This window comes from Muscardinus avellanarius, assembly GCF_963383645.1.
Source record: "Muscardinus avellanarius genome assembly, chromosome: 1".
NCBI lineage: Eukaryota > Metazoa > Chordata > Mammalia > Rodentia > Gliridae > Muscardinus > Muscardinus avellanarius.
This window is the reverse complement of record NC_137786.1, coordinates 96,882,563-96,909,241: the sequence shown is the minus strand read 5'-3', so window position 1 is coordinate 96,909,241 and position 26,679 is coordinate 96,882,563. Positions and strand designations below refer to the sequence as shown.

Below are 26,679 nucleotides of genomic sequence, written 5' to 3'. Positions count from 1 at the left end.
CCCTCATTGGATCATTACAATGGTTAATATAGTTTTCCCTAGAGAAAGCAATATTTTATCTGCTGAGTTGATGATTCAACACTGAATTTTGGGTCAAGGGTAAGATACAGGGCAGTGGTAGACCGAGACATGAGCATACCATGTGCAGCTGGAGACTATTCTCTACCTGATGGAATGCTCACTTGGTACCCAAATTCCCCTGGGAGAGCTTTGGAGACTAGAAAACTATGACTCTACATAAGGAACTGTCATTTGTCCCACTCTTTTGGAAAATATCTCTGTACATTTTTCATCCTTTACACACACACACACACACACACACACACACACACACCACAAACTGAGCATGTCCCAAATGTCTTTTTGTCTCACAAAATCCTGTTGGGACAATAATGTACAATCCATCCAGGTAGATATCTCTTACCTACTCTTAAAACAAGTTGTATTATGCTACCTACCCACAATCATGCTCCAGAGAATCTTAATTTACTCTTTTTTAGCAGTTTTCCCAGTGTACTGCAGATTAGATGTTTGTTTTTATGCCACTTTCCATGTGAACCTCAAATTCTTGGGGGGATATATCTAAGGTTTTAGTTGATTTTTTCTAAACCTTTTATTTAATAATTTACTTTTCTACTTTTATTGGTGCATTATAGTCTCACATCATGATGCACTTTGTAGTGACAGTGGCATACATGCACACAGCACTTGGTAGGCTTTACCCCGGCTCCCTTCCCACCATAACTCTAACCCCACTCTACCTTTTCCCTGTATTGAGATTAACATTAGTATTCTATCGCGTCCCTAAGGCTCTGACCAGCAGAGCCTAGGGAAGAAACACACGAACGCCGACTTGCTGATGATGCTTCCTCTTTAATGCTCTCTCTCTTCAATGCTCTCCCTCTTCAATGCTCTCTCTCAATGCGCACAGCAGGCAAATATATATCAGTCTCATAACCCCTCCCTCATCACTCCACCAACCCCAAGCTTCCCACAGCTAGGGCATGCGCATTTCTAACCCTCTCATAGGCGGGCTGGTGGTAGCACGAGGGGCTGCATCACTGATCATCCGTAGGATGCCTGATAGGGCTCACTGCGCAGGCTCAGGGCACCGCCAGCCTCGTGAGCCTCTTGACTTGGCTGCAAGCCTAGGCGCCATCTTGAGTCCACGCTGGCAACAAGCCTGGGTGCCATCTCGGTCCAGCCGAGTGGGCCCCGACATTCTCCTATATGTACATAATATCAATGGAAGTACTTCCTTCATTGATCCTCTGTCTCCTTGCCCCTCTCCTAGACCACCTCCCTAGCTCCTCCATTATCTGAAGTCTCTCTGATATTCAGATTACTCTCTAGCTTCTGGATATGAGAGAAGACATATGACTCTTCACTTTCTATAACCGGCTAATCTCACTTAACATAATACTCTTCAGGTCCATCCATCTTTATATGAATGCCATTATTTTGCTCTTCTTTATTGTTGAGTAGAATTCCATTGTGTGTATATCTCATGATTTTGTAATCTAGCTATCTGTTGATAAACTTCTAGGTTGGTTCCATAATCTGGCTATTATGTTGTGCTGACATAAACATGGATATACACATATTATTATAATATTCTGATTTCAGTCCCTTTGGAAAGATATCTAGGAGTGATAAAGCTAGACATATGGTAGACCCATTCCCAGTGTTTTGAGGAATCTTCACACTGATCTCCATAGCAACTATGCATTTGCAAATTCCATCAAACAGTCTAGGTAGAAGAGTTTCTATTTCACCCACATCCTCCTGTTTCTTACAATAGCAACCTTTTTGCAATAAATGAATAAGTCACCTTCCTTTTCCCTTAAAATAATTCTAGGTTCCAGCTATATCAGTCATGTGTTTCTCTCCAAATGAACTTTGTTTTCTTCCTATGAGTCTTCATTAGTATTTTTTAATCAGTAGTGGGTTGAGTTGTGTTCTCCAAAAAATGCACCAAAATCTTAGCCCCCTTATGCCTGTGAATATGACTTTGTGTAGAAAAGAGATCTTTTCAGATATAATGTTAAGAATCTCAAGATAAAATCATACTTGTCTGCCTTGTTAAACTAGATAGACAGAGAAGATTTTATTCATAATATCTTAGTAGAGAGATTGAACTCAACTCCCTAATAGAAAAAGGTAAAAGTTTGTTTTTTTGTTTTTTGTTTGTTTGTTTTTCTTTGCTTTGCTTTGTTTTGTTTTTTGGTACTGGGAATTAAGCCCAGGGACATTCTATCTTCAAGCTACTCTTGCCCTTTATTTTATCTTTTTAGGTCTTACTAAATTACTGAGAGTGTTCAATTGCCCAGGCTGGGTTGGAACCTGCTATACTCCTTTCTTATTCTCCCCAAGTACTGAGATTGTAGGCTTGTGCCACAAAAAGAAATGGGAAAGACATTTTAAGTGCTGCGGGTAGCTAGTGAGAGATTATAGTGGGACATTAGAGAGTAAGTTATCAATCTGAGTAGGTCAATGTGATGGATTTACTAATTGTCACTTTTTCTAAATTAAGCTTTTATACCTTCCACAGAAACTGGGAACTGGAAGCTAGCTTCCTTGATAATTACATTTCAAAGAATTCATTCTAGGTCCTTGAGAAAGACATTTCTGAGTTGTAAATCTGGTGAGAGCCTGGGAAAAGATTTACATTTCAAAGGTCAGAGGGAATTTACAAAGTTTTCTTAAATAAATGCTCTAAGAATAGAGAGGTTTGCGTCATACAGCCAAGAGGACTAAGTCTAGTCAAACTATAGTTGAACATCAAGACCATCTTGGTCGGGAGGGCATGAAGATCAATGTGCTACATTCTTGTAAGATTTGTCCTCAAAAGAAACAGAGAAGGAGACCACAGAGGGAAAAGGCCATGTAAATACGAAGATGGAGCTGAGGGCAGTGTATCACCCACAAGCCAAGGAACAGCCAATATCTACCAGAAGCTAAGAGAGACAAAGATGGACTCTCAGAAGACCTAGAAGAACCAACCCTGCCAACACCTTAATTTTGGATTTTGGCCTCCAGAACTATTAGAAAATAAATTTGGGGGTTTTTGTTTACAGTATTTTTGTGTACTTTTATGTGCTTTTATTGGAACATTATAGTCTTACATCATAATATAAATCATGTTGACAATGACATGCATGCACACAGCATTTGGTACCCCTGCTCCACCTCTTCATTTCTCCCTTTCCCAATACAGAGTACTGAGATTGGCTTTGGTATATTCACATATATACATATAGTTGATGGTAGTATTTCCATTAATGAACTTCAGTCTTCTTACTCCCCTTCCTTTAGATCTCCCTAGCTTCACCAAGATTTCTCCCCTATTCTCTAGAGTCTACCTTGTACCCCAATTCCTCCCTAGCTTGCTCATATTAAAAAAATATGACCTTTCGCTTTCTGTCATTAGTTAATCTCACTTAACAATAAATTTTGGCAAAAATGGGGGGAAACAGGAACTCTTTTACATTTTTGGTGGCATTGCAAACTAGTTCAGCCACTATGGAGATCAGTGTGGAGATTCCTTATAAAACCAGGAATGGATCCACCATTTGATCTGGCTATACCACTCTTGGGTGTCTTTCTAACCAGGTTAAAACTAGAGAATTACAATAACATATTAATGTTAATAGCATGTTAATAGCAGCACAATTCACAATAACCAAATTATGAAACCAACCCAGGTGAAACCATTAACAGATGAATGGATTACAAAATTCTGGGAAATACACACAGTAGAATTCTCAGTGATAAAAAAAAAAAAAATATGTCATTTTCAAGAAAATGGAAGGACCTGGAGACAACTTCTGTTTTAAGACATGCACCTTTGTGGTTATTTGTTAAAACAGTTTTAGGAAACTTCTGTGCTATCTTTTCAGAAAAGTCTTTCTCCACTTCTCATGTAGTTTGAAATATCAAAGCTCTATATCCCATTTAAGATTTAAGACTTACAGAAATTGTCTCTTTTTGATGGCTGAGAATACCATATAAAAGCCACTGCTTTCTCTTTTGAATTCTGTCAACAATAATGATAAGAATATTAGAGTTAAACATTGTTTAATGTTTGGTTTATATCTTATCTCTTTTCATTCCCAGTAAAACATAATAAGGCAAAGACTATTATTATTTTCCCACATTAATTATGGGGTAACAGTAAGTGGTAGAACAAAAATTTGCTTAAATCTCTGCCTGGGTTTGGAGTCCATATACTTAACCACTTTATTATATTTTTGTTTATATCACTGAATGTTGACCTCTCTCATGTCTTCTACTTTCATTCCTTATAACTATCTAAATATTCTTCTTTTCTGGGACAAATAATTCAACAGAAGTAACTAGAAATCATAGGTGCATAAACATATCCATTTAATTTTTTTCTTTTTAAAGGTTTTTTAACATTATGCTATCTGTATTTTTAAAAAATTTAAACATTATTCAAAAATGAACTTGAGGCAACTTGCTTGAATACTTTTAACCTTTAAATGATTTTAAGATTATGTCTCATTTACCTTTTCACAGAATTTAACATAATTCTTTGGATGTTAGGAGTACCCAGATTTGTAAACATGAATAAAGTTAATCCAAGGACCAACCTTTTAATGTCCTCTGATTCCCCTCTCCTCGGTTCACATTTTTCTTTAATGTTTTAATAAACAGTGAGATATTCTGTTCTGCATGCAGTGGGACACTCTGTGAGCTTGTGTCTACAGTATTTCTGAATATTGGAGGTGGAGAGAGAGCTCCATTTTCTCTGATCACCTGTCACTTCAGTTGTTTGTCTTTGAACTCCTGCTGTCTACTCCCCTCTGCAGCTCCTCTCCTGAGATGGTCTCCTCTCCCTATACTGGGTACTATTCTATTGATACAATGGTGTTGTAGGATGGAATCACAGTGATGGCTTGAGAAAATAAAGAGAGTCGAAGCATAATATCATAGCTTTTATGATTCATCAATTTTTCAACAAGTATACAAACATTCTTTGAGTGTTGAGTGGCTCTGCATTGGGTACCAAAGAGACAATGATAAGCAAACAGGTAAAAGCTTCTATAGTCATGTGGCTCAAACTCTAATCAGGAAAACATAAAATTCACAGAGGCATGTGATAAATGTAAAATTAAAACTGAAGTCAGTATTACAGAGGCTAAGTCCACAGTGGACTGAGAGCTATGGGACTGGTATTGGACTGAGCTGAAGGTTGAGTAGGCTGTCATCAGTCCTGCAACATCGATGGAGGATGAGGGGAAAGGAATTAACAGGTGTGCACACAGTGGTCTTGAGGTGGAACAAGGCATATTGCAGCTATTGCTATAAGCCCGTGTTCTAGGTATGTATAGACTCAGACCAGAAGAGAGAAAGGAGAGAGAGAGAGAGAGAGAGAGAGAGAGAGAGAGAGGAGAGAGAGAGAGAGAAATGTCTCTGTAACTGTGCTTAACTACTTAACAAATGCACAGTATACCTCAGGCTCCTTTAATAAATGTGACTTAATCCTGAAGTTAATGGTGAGATATTGATCTTTGCCATAATATATGTTATGCTTTAGGGGGAAAATACAGCTTCTATATAGAGAAAAGAGCAAAGTAAATAAAAAATGGAGGATGCAAGGATTTTCAAAAGGAACAAGTAAGACATAATGGAGATAAAGATACATGGAAGAATTTGCAGAGCATTTAATGTAGTAAAAATCATTAGGATCTGGTGCCATAAGGGGAACATTAGGGCCTCAAGAATATAAAGTTCACTGAAATGGCATATGCAGTAATTAAAAAAATAATATAGAATGATGCTCACCTTAAAACCATTACTTGAGAGGCTGAGACAGGAAAATCTCAGATTCTAGGCCAGGTGGGGCAACTTTTTGAGACCATGTTTTAAAATAAAAAATAAAATAGTGCTGAGGTTATAGCTCAGAGGTAGAACACACCTGAGTTCAATCCCCAGCTATACACACACACACACACACACACACACACACACACACATACACACACACACACACACACACACACACACACATAATAATGTTAGATATTCCAAATTAAAAAACAAATCATACTTTCCAAAATAGATCATACTTTCTTTGGATATGGAAATTTCTCAGAAGCTGTGCCTTCTTGGGCCCTTCTCTAATACTTTCTCATTTTTATTCACTATTTTCCCCTCAAAACCATCCTCTGCCACCATCACATTTGTTTTAAGGTTCCTTAGTTTACACCCATTCCTTCATAATAACTTTAATAATACAATTATTATATGGATAATTTGACTCTAAACTTACCTTTGAGTCACAGCTTTGTACAGCTAACAATTTCATGATGCTATCACTAAACTATTGTAGTTCAATCTATAGTAATATAAATAGAAGTATTGAAGTCACATAATTTTTCCTCCAACATATGTCAGATCCAATTCTTAGCAAGTGTGTCCATCAGAATGTCCAGGGCTGTGGGATTGTGTGTGGGGATGAACAGTCTCACCTGTCCATTGCACACAGTCTCTCTTGCACTTCCTCAATAACTTTCCATCTAACATCTGATTTGCTGCTACTCATTCGTTATTTAGACCTGTGAGGTGAAGATTGCCTTTTCATAAGATTTTAATTTTCATTGTGTATGTCATACTGTCATACTTTAGCCTCAAATATTCCAATTTTTGAATACAGTTCACAGACACTAACAGCTAACATATAAAAGTTTACATGGAGTACCTACTTTATGTTAACAATGTACAATTCAAATGTTTAATGATGGATTATACTCTTTGAATTTGCTTCTTGGGAGGAAGAATGCCTACCTATTTTTAATTCTGGACCTGTTCTTGTGCTCTTTTGAAGGGAACATTCTTCTTTATCAGAACTTCCTATGTTTCCATATCCAGATTTCTTCACCAAGGCGGATAAAGAATTGGCAAAAATCGTCGACTATCATGTAAGATTGACTTTCCTATTTTTAATTTTTAATTTTTTAATTTTTATTGATTCATTATAGTCATACATCTTAATGGGATAAAAGATGGTGGAAACATACATACACACATCACCCAATTCGCCCTTACCCAATTCCCACCCCATTCCCTCCCCATCCCTCCTTCTCATGCTTGGCTTAGTGATTGACTTTGATATGTTTGTTTAAGTACATCATGTGCTTTAGAGAGTTTCCCTCTTTCCTCCTCCCATCCCCTCAGTTAGGTCACCTTATTTGCTCCTCAATAGGATCTCCTTCTTCATCTAGTGTTCCTCCCGTTACCCATTTCTCCCTAGCTTTCACATATTAGAGATAGCATCCAGTTTCTAATTTTTTGTGATTGACTAATCTTAAATCAGCAGCAAAAGCTTTGTTGTTTAAAAGCAATGTGAATTATAAAATGTAGTTCTGAGACTGAACATTGACATAGAGCATTTAAAAATAGAGTCATGATTGGTCATTGACAAACTTAATTACATCTCACTATGCTTTTAGAGAGTGAGATGTCATCTTACTTGGTGTCATCTTGGTGTCTTCTTTGGGCCAAGAAAACTTGGCCTTCTGTCACTTGTGAAATATTAGCCCAACCCTGTTTCCTAAATTAGTACTGATTTTTGTGACAAGAGTCTGATATTGAACACTAAACACTGATTTCTTCTACAGTGTAGTTCTAATAATGAACAAAAATCTTTCAGCTCAATTCTCAGTGACCATTCTTTACCCTTGACAGATCAGAAAGACTTTTAATCACCTCATTCTTAGTATGAGTCAAACAAGTAGTGGCAATATAAGGATATTCACTTCAAACATTTTGATCCATTGTGTCATATTTAGTTGATCATTGCTTATTATAATACATATCATTTTATGTCCATTTTTTTATCAGTAGGGCTGGAGTAGAAGAAAAAGACCTTATTTTCTGTTTTATTTTTCTTTTGAATACAATATGAATTAAAAACATATAAAATATTTAAGTTAATTTTCTCACCAATCATTCAGTATTTTTCAGATTCTAATTATATTACCAGGTAAATTTTTCACACTCTATTTAATTAGAGATCCCTTAAAAATCAAAGGATTAGTTCATTCAGTGATTACAATGAATTTTTATTTACCACATAGCTAATATTAAAGCTACTCTGATAGTAGTTATAAGCATTGGAGTTTGGAGATTGATTGATACCTTAGAATCACAGAATAAGAGCTACTGAATTGTTTTACTATTCAATAGCATTTGCTAAATCAATATATCTTATATATAGGTCAGTCTCAAAATATTCTGATGGTTCCTAGGGATACTTAACAAGACAGAGGACAATATATTGAATGACAGAAAAGAGCCTGGAAAATAGCTTCTAGCAACTATTATCTTTTGTTCTGTCCAAGGATGTAAGCATTAGCTAGGTGGTCATTGCTATGGGTCTGTTTATATTCTAGCTAAAGAAAAGTAAAGGGAACCTGTCTGAAAATAAGTTTGAACATTTACAAGATCCAAATAGTTTGATATATACCTTAATAAAATAGTTATCAGTTTGTAGTTTTGTTTAGGGAGAGCTTTCAGAAGTGTGTCTGAATATTACATTATTAAAGTATTTGTGTATATACCATGTCCTTTCAGATGATGAGATGAATTAAATATGGCAATAGTTCTTTGTGTTTGTATTTCATGCTTTATAAAATGTTCTCATGTTATTTTCTAATCCTCACAACAACTGCATAGAACATTTACCAATAAGATAATAAGTGGCCTAAAATTCAGTTGCTTGCCCAAAGTTTTAAGGTTGTTAATGACTGAATCTATGCAAAAAAATCAGATGACCTCTGGACTCCAAATACACTTTCCCTTTCATCGGCTTATTGCTGATCTGGTTCTTAAGGGATGGTCCCAAACCAGAATTGGGGGTGAAAGGATGGTATCCGTAATATTGGCAAAACACCAAACACATTCCTGCAACTTAAGGGATAATTCTTCCTCTAAGCCAACTGCTTTCGTTGCATGGCTGTGATATGCAAGGAATAAGGGAGATACCCCATTGTTCAACAGACATAAAGGTTCTTTATACATTACTGGTATTTTATAGTATGACGATTCAATCAATGAGGGAATGAAGCAACTACAGCTGTAAATGGTGTTTCCATTTTCTATCAGCTTCAAGCATATCCACATCCTCTGGCTACTGCAGTGATACTAATAACAGTTGAAAATCAAGACAATCCAATGATTTATCCAAATTGGGCTAATCATGATTAGCTGAGACAAAAAACAAGATTTTATTTTTTTCTGGGCCTAAGGAAAATAATGATTTTGGTGTTATTTATTAATTCTAGCCATGATGAGTTTTAAAGAAGGAAAAGAAGAGGAAAGGTGGTTTTCTGGAGAATAGGAACATATTATCCCTGTTGGCTGCCTTTACATGTATTTATTCATATATACATGTTTTGTGGGAAACCAAACGATTTCATTTTACTAACAGTTCTGAAGAATTGATTCTCTATTAATTTTTTATAATATAAAGAATAAAATATAGCCAGGTGTGGTGGCGCACACTTGTAATCTCAGCATTAGGGAGGCTGAGACCGGAAGATCACGGTTTGCAGACAGCCTCAGCTACTCAGTGAGGCCTTTCTGCAAGTTGGTGAGATCATGCTTCAAAATAAAGAATAAAAAACAGGGCAGAGGGTTTAGCTTGGAGGTCAAATGCCCTTGGGTTCCATCCTCAGACCTTCAAAAAAAAAAAAGAATGAAATATGAGGTACATTGAAATCCCTCCTATAAATAGTCATCTTTGTCTATAGACAGTGTCATTATTATATCAGCTACTTAAAGTCAGCAGTTTTATTAAACAATTAGTATTTTTCCAGTATGGTAGTACTTAAGATACTTGAAAAATATGTAAAAAAAAATAGCCAGAAAGCTAAGAAAATTGTACATAAGAATCTTCATTTTCAGAAGCTAAATTGATATTTTTAATTAAAAATGATGTGTAAATTGAGGTATTTTTTTCCGTAACAGTGGCAGAAAGAGCTGGAACTCCAAAAGAAAAAGGATGCAATGGCCAAGGACCAAAACCTGAAAGATAAAAAGTTGGAGGAGCAAAAACACTTCCAAGAAGTCATGAAGAAAAGACAAGAGAAGCTGCATAAGCAAACTAAGCCCTATGAGCTTCCTCAGATGATTAAAGAAACTCCCTTAGAAAAAAGAGTGTTTTGCAGAAAAATTGCGGTTGACATGCCAGAAATTAAGAGCACAAAAGTGACCAAGATAAATACATGTTAGAAAAACTTTGTTGTAATTAATTTGAGGCCATACTGGGGAAACCTCTTCGTACAGAATGTTTCATAGTAATAGATGTTTTTAAGTCTTACATTAATAGTTAACTCTGTGAATGAAGAGATTACACAAGTTAAGACTTCTCAGGACTACAGCTAGCACTTTTCTCAACTGGTTATTTTCTTGTGAGAGTATGGCATTTTGATTAATCATTCCCACAATGCAGATATTCATTGGCCTAAAAGAGGGAAATGAATTGCAAACTAATTGAGCCACTGTAAAGAGTTCTTTACTTAAATTAAAGGACATATTGGCTTGTGCTCATGTAGTCACTATTATTCAAATAAAAGAAGATATGGCAACTATTTGGATTTGCATTTTATTGCCAACACTTGTCAAATTTAACCCCATGTCAAAGATTTGAATGGGCCATGTTACTATACATAAGCAAATCTGTAAGAGTCAGTCACCTTAGGGCAGCTTAATCTTTAATGAATGTCAGAGGAGACCTTGGGGTAACAGCAGTTTTACTTTGTAAGATGAGTTTATGAAAATCGATTTGGATGATCCAGCAAGGTCCAGTACCAGTTATTGGAGGCATTCATCTCATCAGCAGCCATTTTTATACAACATGTACTTTGTCCAATGTTCTCAATCTATGGTTAAGAACAATGGGATGGGGCTCCTGTGATGCCTTATATTCCTTTTCACAAATACAAATCTGTTTTTTTTTTTTTAATTTCACACCTGTGGCTTGGTGATACTCAAGAGGCAGATATTTTATCTGTGATGTCAAATACCTACATAGGTTAGGAAGGTAACATATTCCTAAAGGAGACTAGAGAATACCTACCTCACCCAAAGAAATTTTCTACCTTTTGACTACATTCTCAAGTATATGTCCAATATTATAAGAAGACTTGAAGTAAGACTTTTAAAGGCAAGTTATAAAATGTTCCCAAGAGTTATGGTTAGATATAGTTTGTCATCTGAAGAGCTCAGGTATTAATGCTCAGAGTTGATGTAATTAGTTCACAAGGGCTATAACTTCATCAGTGGATGGTACCCCAGGCAGGTGAATGTAGCTGGAGAAGGTGGCCCCCTGGGGGGTGGCCTTAGGACTGTGCTGTGTCTCTGAGTCCCCTTGCTTATTAACTCTCTTGCTTCTGACCTCTATGATGTGAGAGCAGAGCCCTTGTTCTCTCTCTCTTTCTCTGCTTCCTGATGCCATCACCTGAGATCTGCAGACCCTAGTTCACATGGACTGAACACAAAATCTCTAAAAACTGAGCAAAAAAATCTTCTTTCCTATAAGTTGCATGGATTATTATTGTGAGAATTTTGGATTATTATTTGATGTTTTGGATTATTATTGTGAGAATTTTGACAAAGACACCAACCAATAAGTTTTAAAAATCATAAATGCTCAACTTAAGTTTGGCACATGGGCCATAAATATGTGGCCTATATTATTTGAATTTAAGGTATCATTCTTTGTTTAAGAGAACAATAGCATATGGTAGAAAAATGTTGGTGATGGGTTTGTTTTCATTTTTTATATGGCTAATTAAAATGTGTTTGTTTCCCTTATCCTCCTGTCCTCCTACAAAGAATATACAAGTTATCAGAAATAAAATCTCCCAGTATGCTTTTCCAAATGCCTTCGGCCATCTTTGCTTCATTCATATGTGAAAACAAATCTCTCTTGATGAAGACCATCCAGTTCCATTTCTCTGAATCCCATTCCCTCCAAAATCTTGTTGTACCAGCTTTCTACCACCTCCTAAGACCTTTCCCACCACACGCTTCTAAGCCTATTCAAGTCCTGGTGTTCTCACCCTCCCATCCAGACTATTCTCTCATTAAAGACACTAATGACCGAGGCCTTATCAAATCTTGGCTGTTATCAAACCTTGGCTGTTTTTTAATGTTATGATCTTTCTGTTTGTGTGTAGGGAGAAGTAACCTCTGAGGTGTAATTGTAGAGAAGGGAGTCTGGCAGTTGAATTGTTACTGATATGAATTTCAATGAACCCTGCTGCTTCAACACTAACTTTATCAAAAGAAACATGAAGTCTGTTTTCTAAACCTTTCTGGCATCCTGCGGCGCTGTCCAGCCTGCCTAAGGCTTTCCCATCATAGACTTTGGTTTATTTTTCTTAGTCTCATTTGTGCTTGTTTAACTGCTTTTAGCTTTTGTTGTTTTGGTACTGGAAATAAGCCCAGAAGCATTCTACCTTTGAGCTATACCCCAACCCCTTTTATTTTTTTTATTTTGAAACACAGTCTCACTAAATTGCTGAGGGTCTTGCTAAGTTGCTGAGGCCCGCCAGAACCTATGATTCTCCTGATTACTAGGATCACAGGAGTAAGCTACTGCATTCGACTGTTTAACTGCTTTCTAACTTCTACAACATTCTTAGTGTTTCTAATGTGCTCTCAACTTTTATCCTTATGGATTCATGGCTTTGTTTTTAATAATCCTTTAGCTATTATAGTAATGATGATTTGAAAGAGAGTGAAAAATAGAATCCAATTATGCATATAAAGAGAAAGATAGAGAAAGAAAGAGGAATGGTTAATCTTTATTGTGACAGACTGGCTCAATCGGGAATAATAAATCCAGCACTAAATATGGCCACTGACTCTGTTCGGGACTGAGTTTTCTCAGAAAGGTGGGCAAAGGTTCGGTTGTAGTTCTGCAGCCACTTATCTGCAGCAATTTTTTCCTTTTTATGAAATAAACTCCTTTAAGTTCCTGTTCACGGCACTAAAAGTGGAGATTCCTCTCCGGGAAAAAAAAAATCTGAATTGATTGACACAGACAAATGCCTCTTGTGCAATTGACCACTTTATTCTAGACACAAGATTTTTTATATTTCCCTATTTCCCCGTGATTCCCTAGTAGAAAAGTGCAAACACCCAAAAAACAACAGCAAAATATACATGTAAATCACCAACCCTGAACAAGACAAAAGTAAGGCCTGTGACATCACAGGTCTTTGTGATTGAAATCAGTCCCATGACCCTGCAGGTGGGTCTTGTGCTTTAAGGCAGCCCCTTTGGCCTTGCCTTGGCCAGAAAAAGCTGCAGAGGCTTTTAGTGGGCAAATTCCAGAGGAACAAAAGTCACACCCAAAATCACTTGAAGAATTCAGTTTTTAAGAGTTTTCTTTAACCCTTTCGGAACCTTTTATTTCTAGGGCTTAGTCCAATGTCCTTCCTATCTAGCAACCTCCTTTGAGCTGAATGGGGATGAAGTCGGAGATTCCAGCTTTCATACATGTAGTTGGCGTAGGGAAATCCGTGTACATATATGATGATTTAGAGGATTTCGATGAATATCTGCTGGATTTTGTCGCAATACCATCTGCTGTCTGAACACTTCACCCGATTAAACACTTAAAATATATTTTAGTAGACAGGGCCCAAAAAACAACATGAAGTTGTTATTATATGTCTTTTGTTCTGTCATAACTATTTTAACCAGGTGATGTCGCCCTGTCTCCAGGCAGTGCTATCACTAGGTGCAAAGGTCAAGATTCCTCCTAGCTCCTGGCTCTATTGTAATGATTAGAATGAAGGTCAAAGATAGGGAGGAATTCTGCATTTGTAATTGCTGTAGCAGGAATGCTTCCACAGCATCTGAATTCTGACTAGAATTACATCTTGAACAAAGCCAAGGGCATTTAGAGGCTTAGACAAATTACTAGAAAATTTATTTTCCACCGACTCAGTTTCTCCCACAGTCCTGATCGTACATCACCAGAGCAATTCATGTGGAAAGTTAAAAGAATCATTACCAAAAGAATAATAGTTATGAAAGAATATCTAAAAGTGGGGGAGTACTTTGGCCAGAGGCAACACTCCCTTGGGACTCCTCCTTGAGATGCCATGTCAGTCATACGTGGGGGCACATGCAGACATCAAGGAAAGCGGGCCATGGCACTTTATACATCTATTCATTTTCTTTCTTTCTTTCTTTCTTTCTTTCTTTCTTTCCTTCCTTCCTTCCTTCCTTCCTTCCTTCTTTCTTCTTTCTTTGTCTGAAACCCAGGGGCATTCGAACTTCAAGCTATAATCCCTGCCCTATTTGTTATTCTTTATTTTGAAACAGGGTCTCACTAAGTTGTGAAGGGCCTCACTAAGTAGCTGAGGCTGTCCGCAAAGTGTGATCCTCCTGTCTCAGCCTCCCGAATGCTGGGATTACAAGTGTGTACCATCATGCCCGGCTATTCTTATTTTTTTAACTTAGCAATTCACATATCTCATAGCTGTCCTTCTATATCTTTGACTCTTCCTGAAATTTTAGCAAACATTGTCTTGTGGATCTGGATTTCGATTCTAGTGATGCCTCCTGACAGCTGAAAGATGAAAGCATCATCTTTTTCATTAATATAAAAGGTTTAAAATAAACCTGACTGCAACTGATTTTTTATAAATAATCCTCAATTTTTTTTTCCATGAAGTACTTAATTTAACACAAACCTAACTGGACTTATTTATAATTTACGCTGTTGGCAAGTTCCTGAGCCCTTTCACTTCAGTTTACCCATTTTTAAACTGGGCATACTTCATGTAAAGATTGCCATTGGTCAGAAGCCCATCCAGAAAAAAACTGTCAGTTATTTTAACAGAGAGAATCTAATGGAAATAATTATTTTAAATTATGTTAGAAAACAGAAAATCAAAAGGGAAGAAAGAACTGACCCAAAACAGTAACCGCAGAAAGCGACCACCACTCCTGGAGCCATGGAATGGAAAAGGGGAGGACTGTTAGCATCCTGGGATTCAAGGAGGCACCTCCCACAGTGGGACCCAAACTTCTGGCTGGAGACGCTGCCCAGCTACTGCTGCTACTTCTGAGGGGCACCATACAACTTGTTCTGAGAGTGCAGAGAAAAATGGAAACAAGAGCACACTGTTTATTCCTGAAACACCACTACCAAAATGAGGAACACACAAGAAGAATCAAGTTTCTTCATCCTCCCATTCTCCCTGGGTTCTTGTTTCCCAGCAACACAAGGGAAGGGAAATAAGGGGGAGACTGGAGCTGACACTAATTATTATGTAATAAAAACTCCTTTCCTTTTTAAATTTGCAACTTAGGCCTCTCTCTCTCTCTCTTTCTCTCTCTCTTTCTTTCCAACACACACACACATGCACACACACACACACACACACACACATGCACACTCACACACAGTTTAAAAGAAAGCATCATCTTTTTCATTAATATAAAAGGTTTAAAATAAACCTGACTGCAACTTATTTTTTATAAATAATCCTCAATTTTTTTTCCATGAAGTACTTAATTTAACACAAACCTAACTGGACTTATTTATAATTTACGCTTGGTATTGACTTTGTTTCAACATTTACAAAGGGTTCTATAAGTCTCCAGCTGGTTTGGGCACCAGATGGAGCCTTTCAGCTACTCTTTTTTTATTCAGTTTATGGTTTTCCAGCCTGTGATATTTCATTCCCACTTTAAATTGACAGGAGGAAGTAAGAGGAGAAAAAGATACTGAGGGCTATCCCCCTTTATTTTTAAATGCCTTTACTTTTAGAAAGCGTTAACCTATCTCAGATAATAATAAATAATGTGACATAATGTACTAATAACAATAATATAATAACAAAAATGCTAAATTCTTTTCAATCTAAAACTTGTTTCCATGCTACTTTGCCATCTGTGTACTCGAAGGAGTAAACAAACCAAGGATTTCCTACATTTCTTTTCTCTGAACTTTCTTAGTAGGTTTCTCTTAGTAGCCATCAAAACAGCTTCTTTTTCACATAGACTATCTTATAGATCATCTTCCTTATCAAGAAGAAACTACTCACAAGGCTTTCAGGTAGTTCACTAGAGTACTGGAAATTAAAAGATATATATGTTAAAGAGAAAAAAGAAAGGGGGCAATAAATAGTAAATTCTGAGTAACATGCACATAAAACAAGCATTTCTCCTATTGTAATTTTAAGATAAAGGGAAATCAAATGACTAATAAAGGTTTGTGGAACATACTACAGGTAAGTTTAAGAAAGAAAACAAGCTACACCAGTATCTTTACTTTAGAGAAAAGGGGCTTGGAGTTAATAGACAAAAATAACAGCAATAATTTTAGAAACTATATATAACCTATTGAAATTCTAATTGAAATAATTGATTCTTCTGTTCCTACCAGTAAGAATTACCCCTATATAATTATCTACTGGTTAGTTACATTTTAAATTTTCTTTCTCATACTTTATTTTTTTTTAAACCAAGGACCTCTGATCTACATCACAGCCTTTTTGTTTTTCATTTTAAAACAGAGTCTCACTAAGCTGCAGAGCTGCTCTCAGTCTGTAATTCTTCTGTCTCAGCCTCTCAAGTACTTGCCACCAGGCATGTGCTACCATGTCCAGCATTTTTCTCATATTTTCAAATTTATCATATCAACAAATTCAAAGAAAGTTATAGTGTATCCTCAATAAATTATTGCACAGTATTGCTTATGACCTATGTAGTAGATACAATTTCCCTCTTTTATCATCATAATTATGCCAATATATTCACACCAAATAGTCTGATATAAGATTTTTTTTCTGACACTTGTGGCTGAATAATTATTAGTGTGAGGGATCTTTTTCTGTGAACTTTAGGATATTAAGCAGAATCTTTATCGTCTATGCACTAAAGGGCAATATCAGCTCCATTCCCTCAACTCTGCCAGCTGCGACCTGGTTGAGAACAGCTGTTCTATAGTTTCACTGAACTTCCAATTTTAAAAGTTGGCCACCTGAAGGTTGTTTTGGGGTTGCCTTCAAATTCTGCCCAACTGTTCACACACTTATCTGTATCTTTGGGTCAGCCAGTGACTCTCAATTAAAACCACAGATATCCTGAAACTTCTTCCTTCTTCTTCACATTCAAGTTGCTGATGTAAGAACATGAAAAAGAACACTCCTTTTTGTTTTATCTATGATCATTCAATGACTCATCACCTCCCCTGTGGGCAAAATACAAAAGAAGATAAGGAGTCATGAATATCCGCTCTGCCCATGCCTTGTAGTAAATTCAGCCCACACTGCACTTCTCAACCTCAGGCCAGCCACTGGAGACTTACTTATTCAGAGTTTTCCTGTACTAATTATAACGATTTTCTCTGACAAAGGTTCTGTTTGGAAACTTATAGCAAAATGCATTTTAAATTATTATCTTCTATGAGTTTATATGTTTACATAGTTTTGTAAGTTCTGTGGATGATTTGGTTACTTTTGAGCTACATGCATTTTTCATGGTGATATAAATTTCCAAGATAATTTGGCCCTTATGTTATTCAAGCTCACTTTTTCCTCCAATCATTCTAGCTAAGGGACCTATTTGCATAATACCTAGTGCCTTGTTATTTTTTATTAGTGTTTCACTGAAAAAACAAAAATAAAAAGAAGTATATTTCTAAAGCATTTTTTAGTTGGAGAAACTGTGTGGTATCCAACTTTCCAATGAGATCTTTCAAGCTGGCTCTATTTGGGGAAAAGGGGATTCTCCTTATGAATTAATGGACAAGGCAGAGATCAAATATCTCAGAACACCAGTACAACCATTTGTATTATAACCAGACTGTTGTGATTCAGTTATGCTTTGAATAGTGCTTAAAATCATAAAGAAATAGGAATCTAAACAGACCAATCTATTGAACTCTGGCTCCTATTTTTCATTTGGCTTCCCAATCAAAGGCTTCACAATAAAAATCAATGAGTAAAAGAAAAGACAAAGAATTTGTTTTATCAACAAACCCAAAGAATATTTTAGTGTATCCTCAATAAATTCGTGCACAGTGTTGCTTAAAACCCACATGGTAGATACAGTTCCAAACTATTCCAAGAAAAGAGATTGCAGATTAGGATGGATTTGAGGATGCTTGGTGCCCTCACTTCCTACTTCAAGGCAAGTGAGCAAGATGTGGGAGAGGCATGGTTAGAAACATCCAGGTAGTCAAGGAGCCTGGGCAAGTTAGTAGCGTCAATTCCTGCACTACCCAGGAACTGGTCAGTCGCGTGTGTGTGTGTGTGTGTGTGTGTGTGTGTGTACCCGCGCGCGCTACACACAGTCATTTCCAATCGCACTTGCACTCATTAGGCTGAGGTAAGAAACAAATAGCAGGAAACAAGCTCTTGTTTAGCATCTTAAATGCAAAGAACAAGAGAGAAATAGATCTACTTCAGGGGCCATTAGTGAAGAAAGTGTGCTAGTTCATCCACGCTGCAGAAGTCAGATTGGAGTCCGAGGACAGGGTGGAGGTTTAAGGATCCAGGCTCTCACCTCTGCCTTACACAGGCTGCTCTTCTCTCAGTATATCCAAGTGTCATTGTGGGAAAAAGAATAAAGGCAAGAAGAACCTGAAAGGCATTTTCCAATGAAATCAAGTGACTGTTTTAAAGTGAGTGATTTGTTAGATTTTTTTTTTTTTTGTGGTACTAGGGATGAAACCCAGAGGCATTCTACCTCTGAGTGACACCCCCAGTCCTATATATATATATATATATATATATATATATATATATATATATATATATATATTTATTCTTTATTTTGAAACAGAGTCTTTCTGAGTTGCAAAGGGCCTCATTAAGTAGCTGAGATTGTCCACGAACCGCAGTCCTCCTGTCTCAGCCTCCCAAATGCTGGGATTACAAGCCTGCGCCACCACGCATGGCAGGTTTGGGTATTTTTTAACCTGCATTACTGAACCACATCGCTGCCCTTCCCCAAGACAGCCAGAAGAGGAACCACATGAGGAAAATCTAAGAGATTTTATAAAACTTCATAAACTAAGTTTTCTCTTTATATTTAAGATGTTGTATGGTATTAAGTTTTTACCCTTGCAATGTATTTTTGTAACTTACATTTCAATACACACACATGCACACAAACACACACACATGACTAGAGAAAGAGATAAGTAATCTAAACATATATACTAATCAAATGTATGCTTTTGTTCATTTATTCAAAAATATTCATTGACTGTTTATTTCAGATATTCTTAGCCACTGGGATGAGCGAACTGATCCATGAGTATGACAGAAGGTACCACATTCTACACGTTAAAAATAAGGTGTGTGCATACAGCAAACAAGGAATAAAAATGTTATGATCTCAGGTAGAAAGGAGTGTGAAATGAAAATAAAATGGAGTGAAGATATTGAGAAGGGCAGGTTTGTTTTAGACAAGGCGGCAGGGCTGACTGCTGTGAGGATGTCAACAAAGACTGGAATGGAATGGAAAAGTGAGTAATCTGACTTTCACCTTTTTTCCAGGTAAGGTGAAGAGTGAAAAATGCCTACGATAATCATCTGTGCTTCTTGCTAAGTCTTTCTCCTCCTCCCTCTGCCACACATAGTAGAGTGTCATTTCCTGGCCTGGTTGTGTTGTGGTCACACAGCTGATTCTGGCCAATGGCTGTGAAGGGAAGTGATGTGGGTCACTTCTACGCCAAAGCATTTATTTGTTGACTTAAAAATTACAGTTTTTCCCCCCTTTAGACTAATAATGTTCAAAATGGTGGTTCTTCTCTCATTCTTGGCTCCCCAGAGTTGGAGATTTCAGATTTATATGTTGCCACAGAATAACATACCCTACCATAGTAGGATAAGAGTGAGTTTAATATGTTTAAAGAAATGCATAGAATTCTGAAGAATTGAGCTGAATGTAATGGTACATGCCTTTAATCAGCATTTAGAGGCTGAAACAGGAGAATCACAGCTTGGAGGACAGCCTCAGGAACATAGCAAAACTCTCAGCAACATATTGAGACCCTGTTTCAAAACAAAAAATAAAAGGGGCTAGGGGAATAGTTTGGACACAGAATGCTCCCTGGATTCAATCCCCAATATCACACACACATATAATATATATATATATATATATATATATATATATATATATATATATATAATATTATATATATAATATTATATATAATATTTTACATGCATGCATAAAATTTCAGGTTTAGATTATTTACTAAAAGTGGTAAGAAATTATTATAAGAGGAGACAATTGAACAAATAAACAACTGTAGCCCAAACTATGATGATTTAAAACTATGTTTAAAATATGGTGACTTTTTCCTTTGAGATTCGTATTTAATACACCAAAGGTTGAATATGCTCTGCTAAGAACATATAAAACTGTAATTTTTAGGAGCTGAAAAGATTTTAACTTAAGCCCAATACCTTCTTGAAACATAGCATAAAGCAAGGATAACTCAATATTTTTTCCATTTGAAAGTTTTAAAACTTTATGAATATATGCAACTCACTTTACAAAAGTAAAACCCAACAACAAAAAACTTAAAATGTGCTCAGGTGTGTTAAATTTTTTTGAAGAAGGTAACTGTGCTATAAGGTTACTTTTCTTGGCTTTGAGGTTCTGTCAAAAAGAGAGAGCATTTGTCCACCTCGGGGTTATTTCTAGCTGATACAATGACCTTTGTGCTTTTCTTCTCAATTGAGAAAGCCGCAGGTTGGACCTGAACGAGAGACCTGTGGCTAAGCAGGGGCGCTGTGTCCTGTGCAGGTGTGTTCCAGTGCCCATTCAATGTGTGGCCATCATCTCAATGGCAAGAAAAATAGGTTTGATTGGATTTGGCAGTTGCTTTCCTCCAACAATATTTTCGAGAGATGAGTTTGTTCAGGGTTGAATTCCCAATTATTTCCTGCTGTAGGAAGTAAGACAAAACACTGTTTCTGGAATCAAATGTAATTAGCTCTTCTATTGACTTGTTTTTAATGTTAAAATCAGATTCCTTTCGGGAGAGAATGGACAAATGCTACTCTTTCTCATTTCCACACTAATATCCTGGAAACAGAGTGCATTTATATTGCTACTTATTTTTGTGACTCTGATGAGTTCTCAGATCAAAGTATTGAAGAGATAAAGCACAGGTGGAGTAGAAATATTTTGAAAATGCTAATATATGGTCTGTGTTTTATATTGTCCATAATTTACATTCCTTCATTATCCTTTAAATAATATATTACCCCAAGATTAAGAGCTATTCCCACATACACAGCAGCATTATTCACAATAGCCAAAACCCGGAAGCAACTCAAGTGTCCATCAGTAAATGAACAGATAAACAAAATGTGGTATGACACACCATGGAATATTATTCAGCCTTAAAAATGAAAGAAATTCTGGCACACAGTAGAACATAGAAGAACCCTGCAATTGTTGTTCTAAGTGAAATAAAACAATTATAAACAGACAAATATTGTATATTGCAGTTCTATGAAATATCTACAGTAGTCAAATGCATAGAAATAGAAAAGAAAATAGAGTGGTGATTGCTAGGAGCTTAGGGAGAAAGAAGTAGCAATTTATTGTTAATGGATCTAAAAATTTTATTTTGCAAGATAAAAGTTTCTGTATATTAACTGCTCAGCAATGGAAATATACTTAATATTATTAAATTAGTATCCTTAAAATAGTTAAGATACTAAAGTCATGTTGTATATATATTTATGTGTGTTTGTGTGATACTGGGTGGAGATTGAACTCAATCATATTCTACATCTGAGTTACACTCCTCCTGAGCCCTATTTTATTTTTTATTTTTTAACAGGGTCTTGCGAGGTTAGTACCTGCTGGCCTTGAACCTGTGATCATCCTATCTCAGCATCCCAAGTACTGGGATAATGGGATTACAGGCATTATGTTATGTATATTCTACCCAAATTAAAAATAAATCAACAAAAATGTATTTTTAAATGGCAAAGGGTTGGTGAATATCCTATTTAAAAAGAGAAAGGGCATGCCCATTATTTGTAGAAAAATGAAGAAAGTGGACATCATAAGGTATTGTACCCTCAAACCTCTGGTAAAGCGCGGAAAAAATAAAAGAAAAACATTGGTAACTCTCTTTGTATTCTTTCTGGAAGTATCCTGATATAAACTTCCAGAAAGGGCATAGGAGGAGCTGAGAGCATAAGAGAAGCCGAGGTGAGCTGCCCCTGGAGAAGACTGAAGGGACAGGATCGCTGGGAAATGCCACCTCCTTTGTGTACAGCTTGGCACAAGGATGTTTTTTCAGCATCTTCGAAAGATCTGAGAATCTTCTCATCCCTGCTTCCTGTGTGAGAGTACCAGGGGTGGAAGCAATCCCATACATCAAGAAGACTTCAGAAAGAATGCTAGCACAGTGTCCTAAGAATCAGACAGTAATTGTATTTGCCAGCTTGAAGGAGCAGAACAGCATCATAATAGAGATAGGACCTGAGCTTGGAAGCCAGTCGGCCTCAGATTTCATCTCTGGCTGTTTCACCTTCTAGCTATGCAGACTCAGAACAAGTCGATTCACTTCCCTTTGCCTCAATTTTACCACTTCAGTTGTGGTAGTAATAGACTTCTCTGGAGCTGGAGGTGTAGATCAGTGGTAGAGTATGTGCTGAGCATGCATGAGATTCTGGGTTCAATTCCCCAGCATCAAAGAACAAAATAAAATAAATCACCTCACTTTGTAGCTTGAGGATTAGATGAGTCTATACATGTGAAAATCCTAGACCAATATCTAACATGTAGCCCTCAAGAAATGTCAGTCATTATTTTTATTATTTTTGAAAAAGATATGAAGAGAATGATCAAACATAAATTTCTCAATATTGCCTGAAGAAACTAACTGACTCAACTTCAAATGGAAAGCTGGAAGCTCATTTCTCTGCTACTCAATTGAGTGTGGTTAGGGAAAAATATCAGATCACTTGTTAGGAAAAAAAAAAGATATGTCTATTGGGAATTTTTTCCTCCCAGTGTGAATGGCATAATTTTATTTATTTTTTTAACAAAATTTTTATTGAACATAAATGGTATACATTTAAACTATATTTGGTGCCCTCTCCTCCCCACCCCCATTTTCCCTTCCTTCCTCCCACCAATGGTTGTCCAGGGTAACCATGTCATATTCATAATTTTACACATATTTGGATGTAGACCCTCATTAATCAATATCAGCCTTCCTCCTCTCCTATCTTTCCATTCAAACTTTGCTGATATTTCCACTCCATTATCTGGAGTTCAACTGGTATCCTCTGTGTTCCCTACTTTGGGCATATTAGAGGAAACATATGTACCTTCTCCTTCTGTGCTTGGCTGAGCTCACTTAACATAATGTTCTCCAGGGCTTTCCATCTTCTTGCAAATGATATAATTTTGTTCTCTTTATGGCTGAATAGAATTCCATTGTGTATTTCCCAAAGTTTTGCTATCCATTCATCTGTTGACGGGGATCTGGGTTGGTTCCATATTTTGGCTATTACAAATTGTGCCGCTATGAACATAGGTATGCATATGCTGCTGTAGTTCTCTGAATTCAACCCCTTTGGAAAGCTACCCAGGAGTGGTAGAGCTGGATCATATGGTGGGTCTATTCCCACCTTTCTTAGGAATTTCCACACAGATCTCCATAGTGGCTGAACTAGTTTGCATTCCCACCAACAGCGTAAAAGAGTTCCTCTTTCCCCACATCCTCGCCAGCATTTGTTGTTATTTGATTTTTTTATACTTGCCACTCTGACTAGGGTTAGATGGAATCTCAGTGTAGTTTTGATTTGCATCTCCCTGATGGCCAGTGATGTAGAACATCTTTTCATGTATCTATTGGCCCTTTGTATCTCTTCTTTTGTGAAGTGTCTATTTAGTTCATTTGCCCATTTCTTGATTAGGTTGTTTGTTTTGCTAGTGTAGAGTCTTTTGAGCTCTTTGTATATTCTGGATATTAGCCCCCTATCAGAGTGGTGCCTAGTAAAGATCTTTTCCCATTCTGTAGGCTTCCTCTTTAGGTTACTGATGGTTTCCTTTGATGAGAGGAAACTTTTTAGTTTGATGCTATCCCACTTGTTAATTCTTGCTTTAATTTCCTGAGCTTTGGAGGTTTTGTTGAGAAAGTTACTGCCTGTGCCAATATGTTGTAGTGTTGAGCCTATGCTCTCCTCTAATAACTCCACAGTCTCTGGTCTAATTTCTAAGTCTTTGATCCATCTTGAGTTGATTCCTGTGCATGGTGAGATATAGGGGTTTAGTTCCATCTTTCTACAAATGGATAGCCAGTTCTCCCAGCAGTCAATTGGGATTTTTGTACTCTGAGTGCCATCTAAGTAAATTTTTGGTTCCACTCTGTGTGGGTTCCTTCAGTATTTCTAAACTGTGTGCCAGTGCCTAAATTAGTGAGATCAGAAACAAGAGTACAGCCGGGCGTGGTGGCGCACGCACGCTTGTAATCCCTGCGCTTAGGAGACAGGAGGATCACGCAGGTTCAAAGCCAGCCACGCGCGCTGGCTTAGGAGACCCTGTTTCCAAATAAAAATGTAAAAATAGGTCTGGGAGTGTAGCCCGGAGGTAGAAGGGCTTCCAGAAACCCCAGTACCACCAAAAAAAAAAAAAGAAAGAAAGAAAGAAAAAAGAAACAAGAGTACAACTGGAGGCCCATTTGCCATATTAATAGATATTTAAAGGGCACAAATTGTTAATAAACTGTACAATACAACCTATCCTTTCACTGTGAAAACTATACTTCTGAGACTAAACCCAAATTTAGAATTAGCATGGGTTTCATGCTGAAACCCAGTGACACAAGAAGAAAAAATGTGGTATGTATCTACCACGAAATTTACTTAGCCTTAAAAATGGAAGAAATTCTAACACATACTACAACATGAACATGGACAAACCCTGAGGACATTGTTCTATGTGAAATAAGATAGTCACAAAAAACAAAAATACTGTATCATTCACTTAAATAGATACCTAGATTAGTCAAATGCATAGAAAGAGAAAAAAATAGTGACTGGGGAGAGAGAAGTAGCAAATTGTTATTTATAGGATATAGAAAGTAGAAAGTGTGTGTGTGTGTGTGTGTGTGTGTGTGTGTGTGTGTGTGTGTGTGTCTTGTATGGGAATTTAACGCAGGGGCATTCTACCTCTTGGTTATACCCCAAGCCTATTTTATTTTATTTATTTTGAAACAGTTTCTCCCTAAGTTGTGCTGGTCTTAACCCTGTGATCCTCCTATGTTACTCTCTAAAGTACTAGGATTACAGGTATGAACCATCACACCCAGCTAGGTATGGTATTTCATTCTTTCATGATGAAAATTTCTGGATATTGGTTGTCCAACAATAGGAATATACTAAACATTATTGAACTGTATCCTTAAAAGTAACTAAGGTGCTAAATTTATATTATGCATATTTTACTATGTAAATTAGTTAAATAAATAAGAATATATCTTTTAATTTTTTAATTTTTTTTTATTTTATTTTATTGGTGCACTGTATTCATACATCATAGTGGGATACAAACTTTTGTAGACATACATGCACACATCGCCCAGTCAGCCCCCACCCGATCCCCACCCCATTCTCTCCCCATCCCTCCCTCCCATGCTTGGCTTAGTGGTTGACATCTAGTATTATAGCAATTTATCCAAAATTAAAAATGATAATCTCACATAACAGTTTCATTTGTCTGATGCCAAGCTTTTGATGATTTAAAGATAACATTTCAATATTTCTTTTTGCTTTCTTTCTTACCAGAGCATATTTTTTTCTGTTTTTTTTTTTTGGTGAAACTATCATATATTTATATATTTATTTTTCAGAAAAAAATCTATCCTAATATGGAATATGAATTCTAGATACCCAAAACGATCTTGAAGAAGAACAAAGCTAGCAGATATATATTTTCTGATTTCAAACCATATAAAGCTACAATAATTGAAACAGTGTAGTACTGTTCTAAAGGCAGATATATAAACCATTGGAGTTAAATACAAGCCTAGAGCTAAATTCTTCCCTATATTGTCAAGTTATTTTTGACAAGGTTTCCACGAACATTTGGTGGTGGAAATAATATTCTTTTAACTAAATATTATTGAAAAATAATAATTACATGGAAAAGAATAAAATTGGACCCTTACCTAATCCCACATACAAGTATTAACTCAAAATAGATAAAAGACCTAAATATAAATCTTAAGACTATAAACTTTTAGAAGAAAATCTGGGTCATAAAACCTCACAACATTGAAATTGGCAGTGATTTCTTGGATATGATTTCAATGGCACAGGCAACAGAAGAATATACAAACTCCCTAAAAAATAAAAAAAAAATTGTATATCCAAAGACAATGTAAACAGAGTTAAAAGTTACTAATAGAATTGGATAAAATATTTCAAAATGCTATATCTGAAGGTATATTAATATCCCAACTAGAAATCCTAAAAATTAACAACAATAAAGGCAAACAATACAATTTAGAGATAGGTAAAAGACTAACATAAATAATGAATCTCCACAGATAACCAATCTTAGTTGTCTGTTGGATGGAAAATCTTGTTTCTCTGGTTCTGGTGAGTGTTACCTATTTCTTCTTTGTAGTTA

The 26,679-nt window shown here is 36.4% G+C and overlaps 1 protein-coding gene across 1 annotated transcript in view; it reads left to right on the top strand.

The window, feature by feature from the left end:
- The window catches only part of TMEM232 (transmembrane protein 232), a gene marked incomplete at both ends in the record, with an annotated part of 247,838 nt that overhangs the window by 198,917 nt on the left and 22,242 nt on the right, over window positions 1–26,679 (top strand). The window contains 2 exons of the mRNA XM_080709438.1: window positions 6,851–6,944; window positions 9,994–10,233. Coding sequence (XP_080565564.1) covers window positions 6,851–6,944; window positions 9,994–10,233 — 334 coding nt within the window. The remainder of the gene's footprint in view (window positions 1–6,850; window positions 6,945–9,993; window positions 10,234–26,679) is intronic.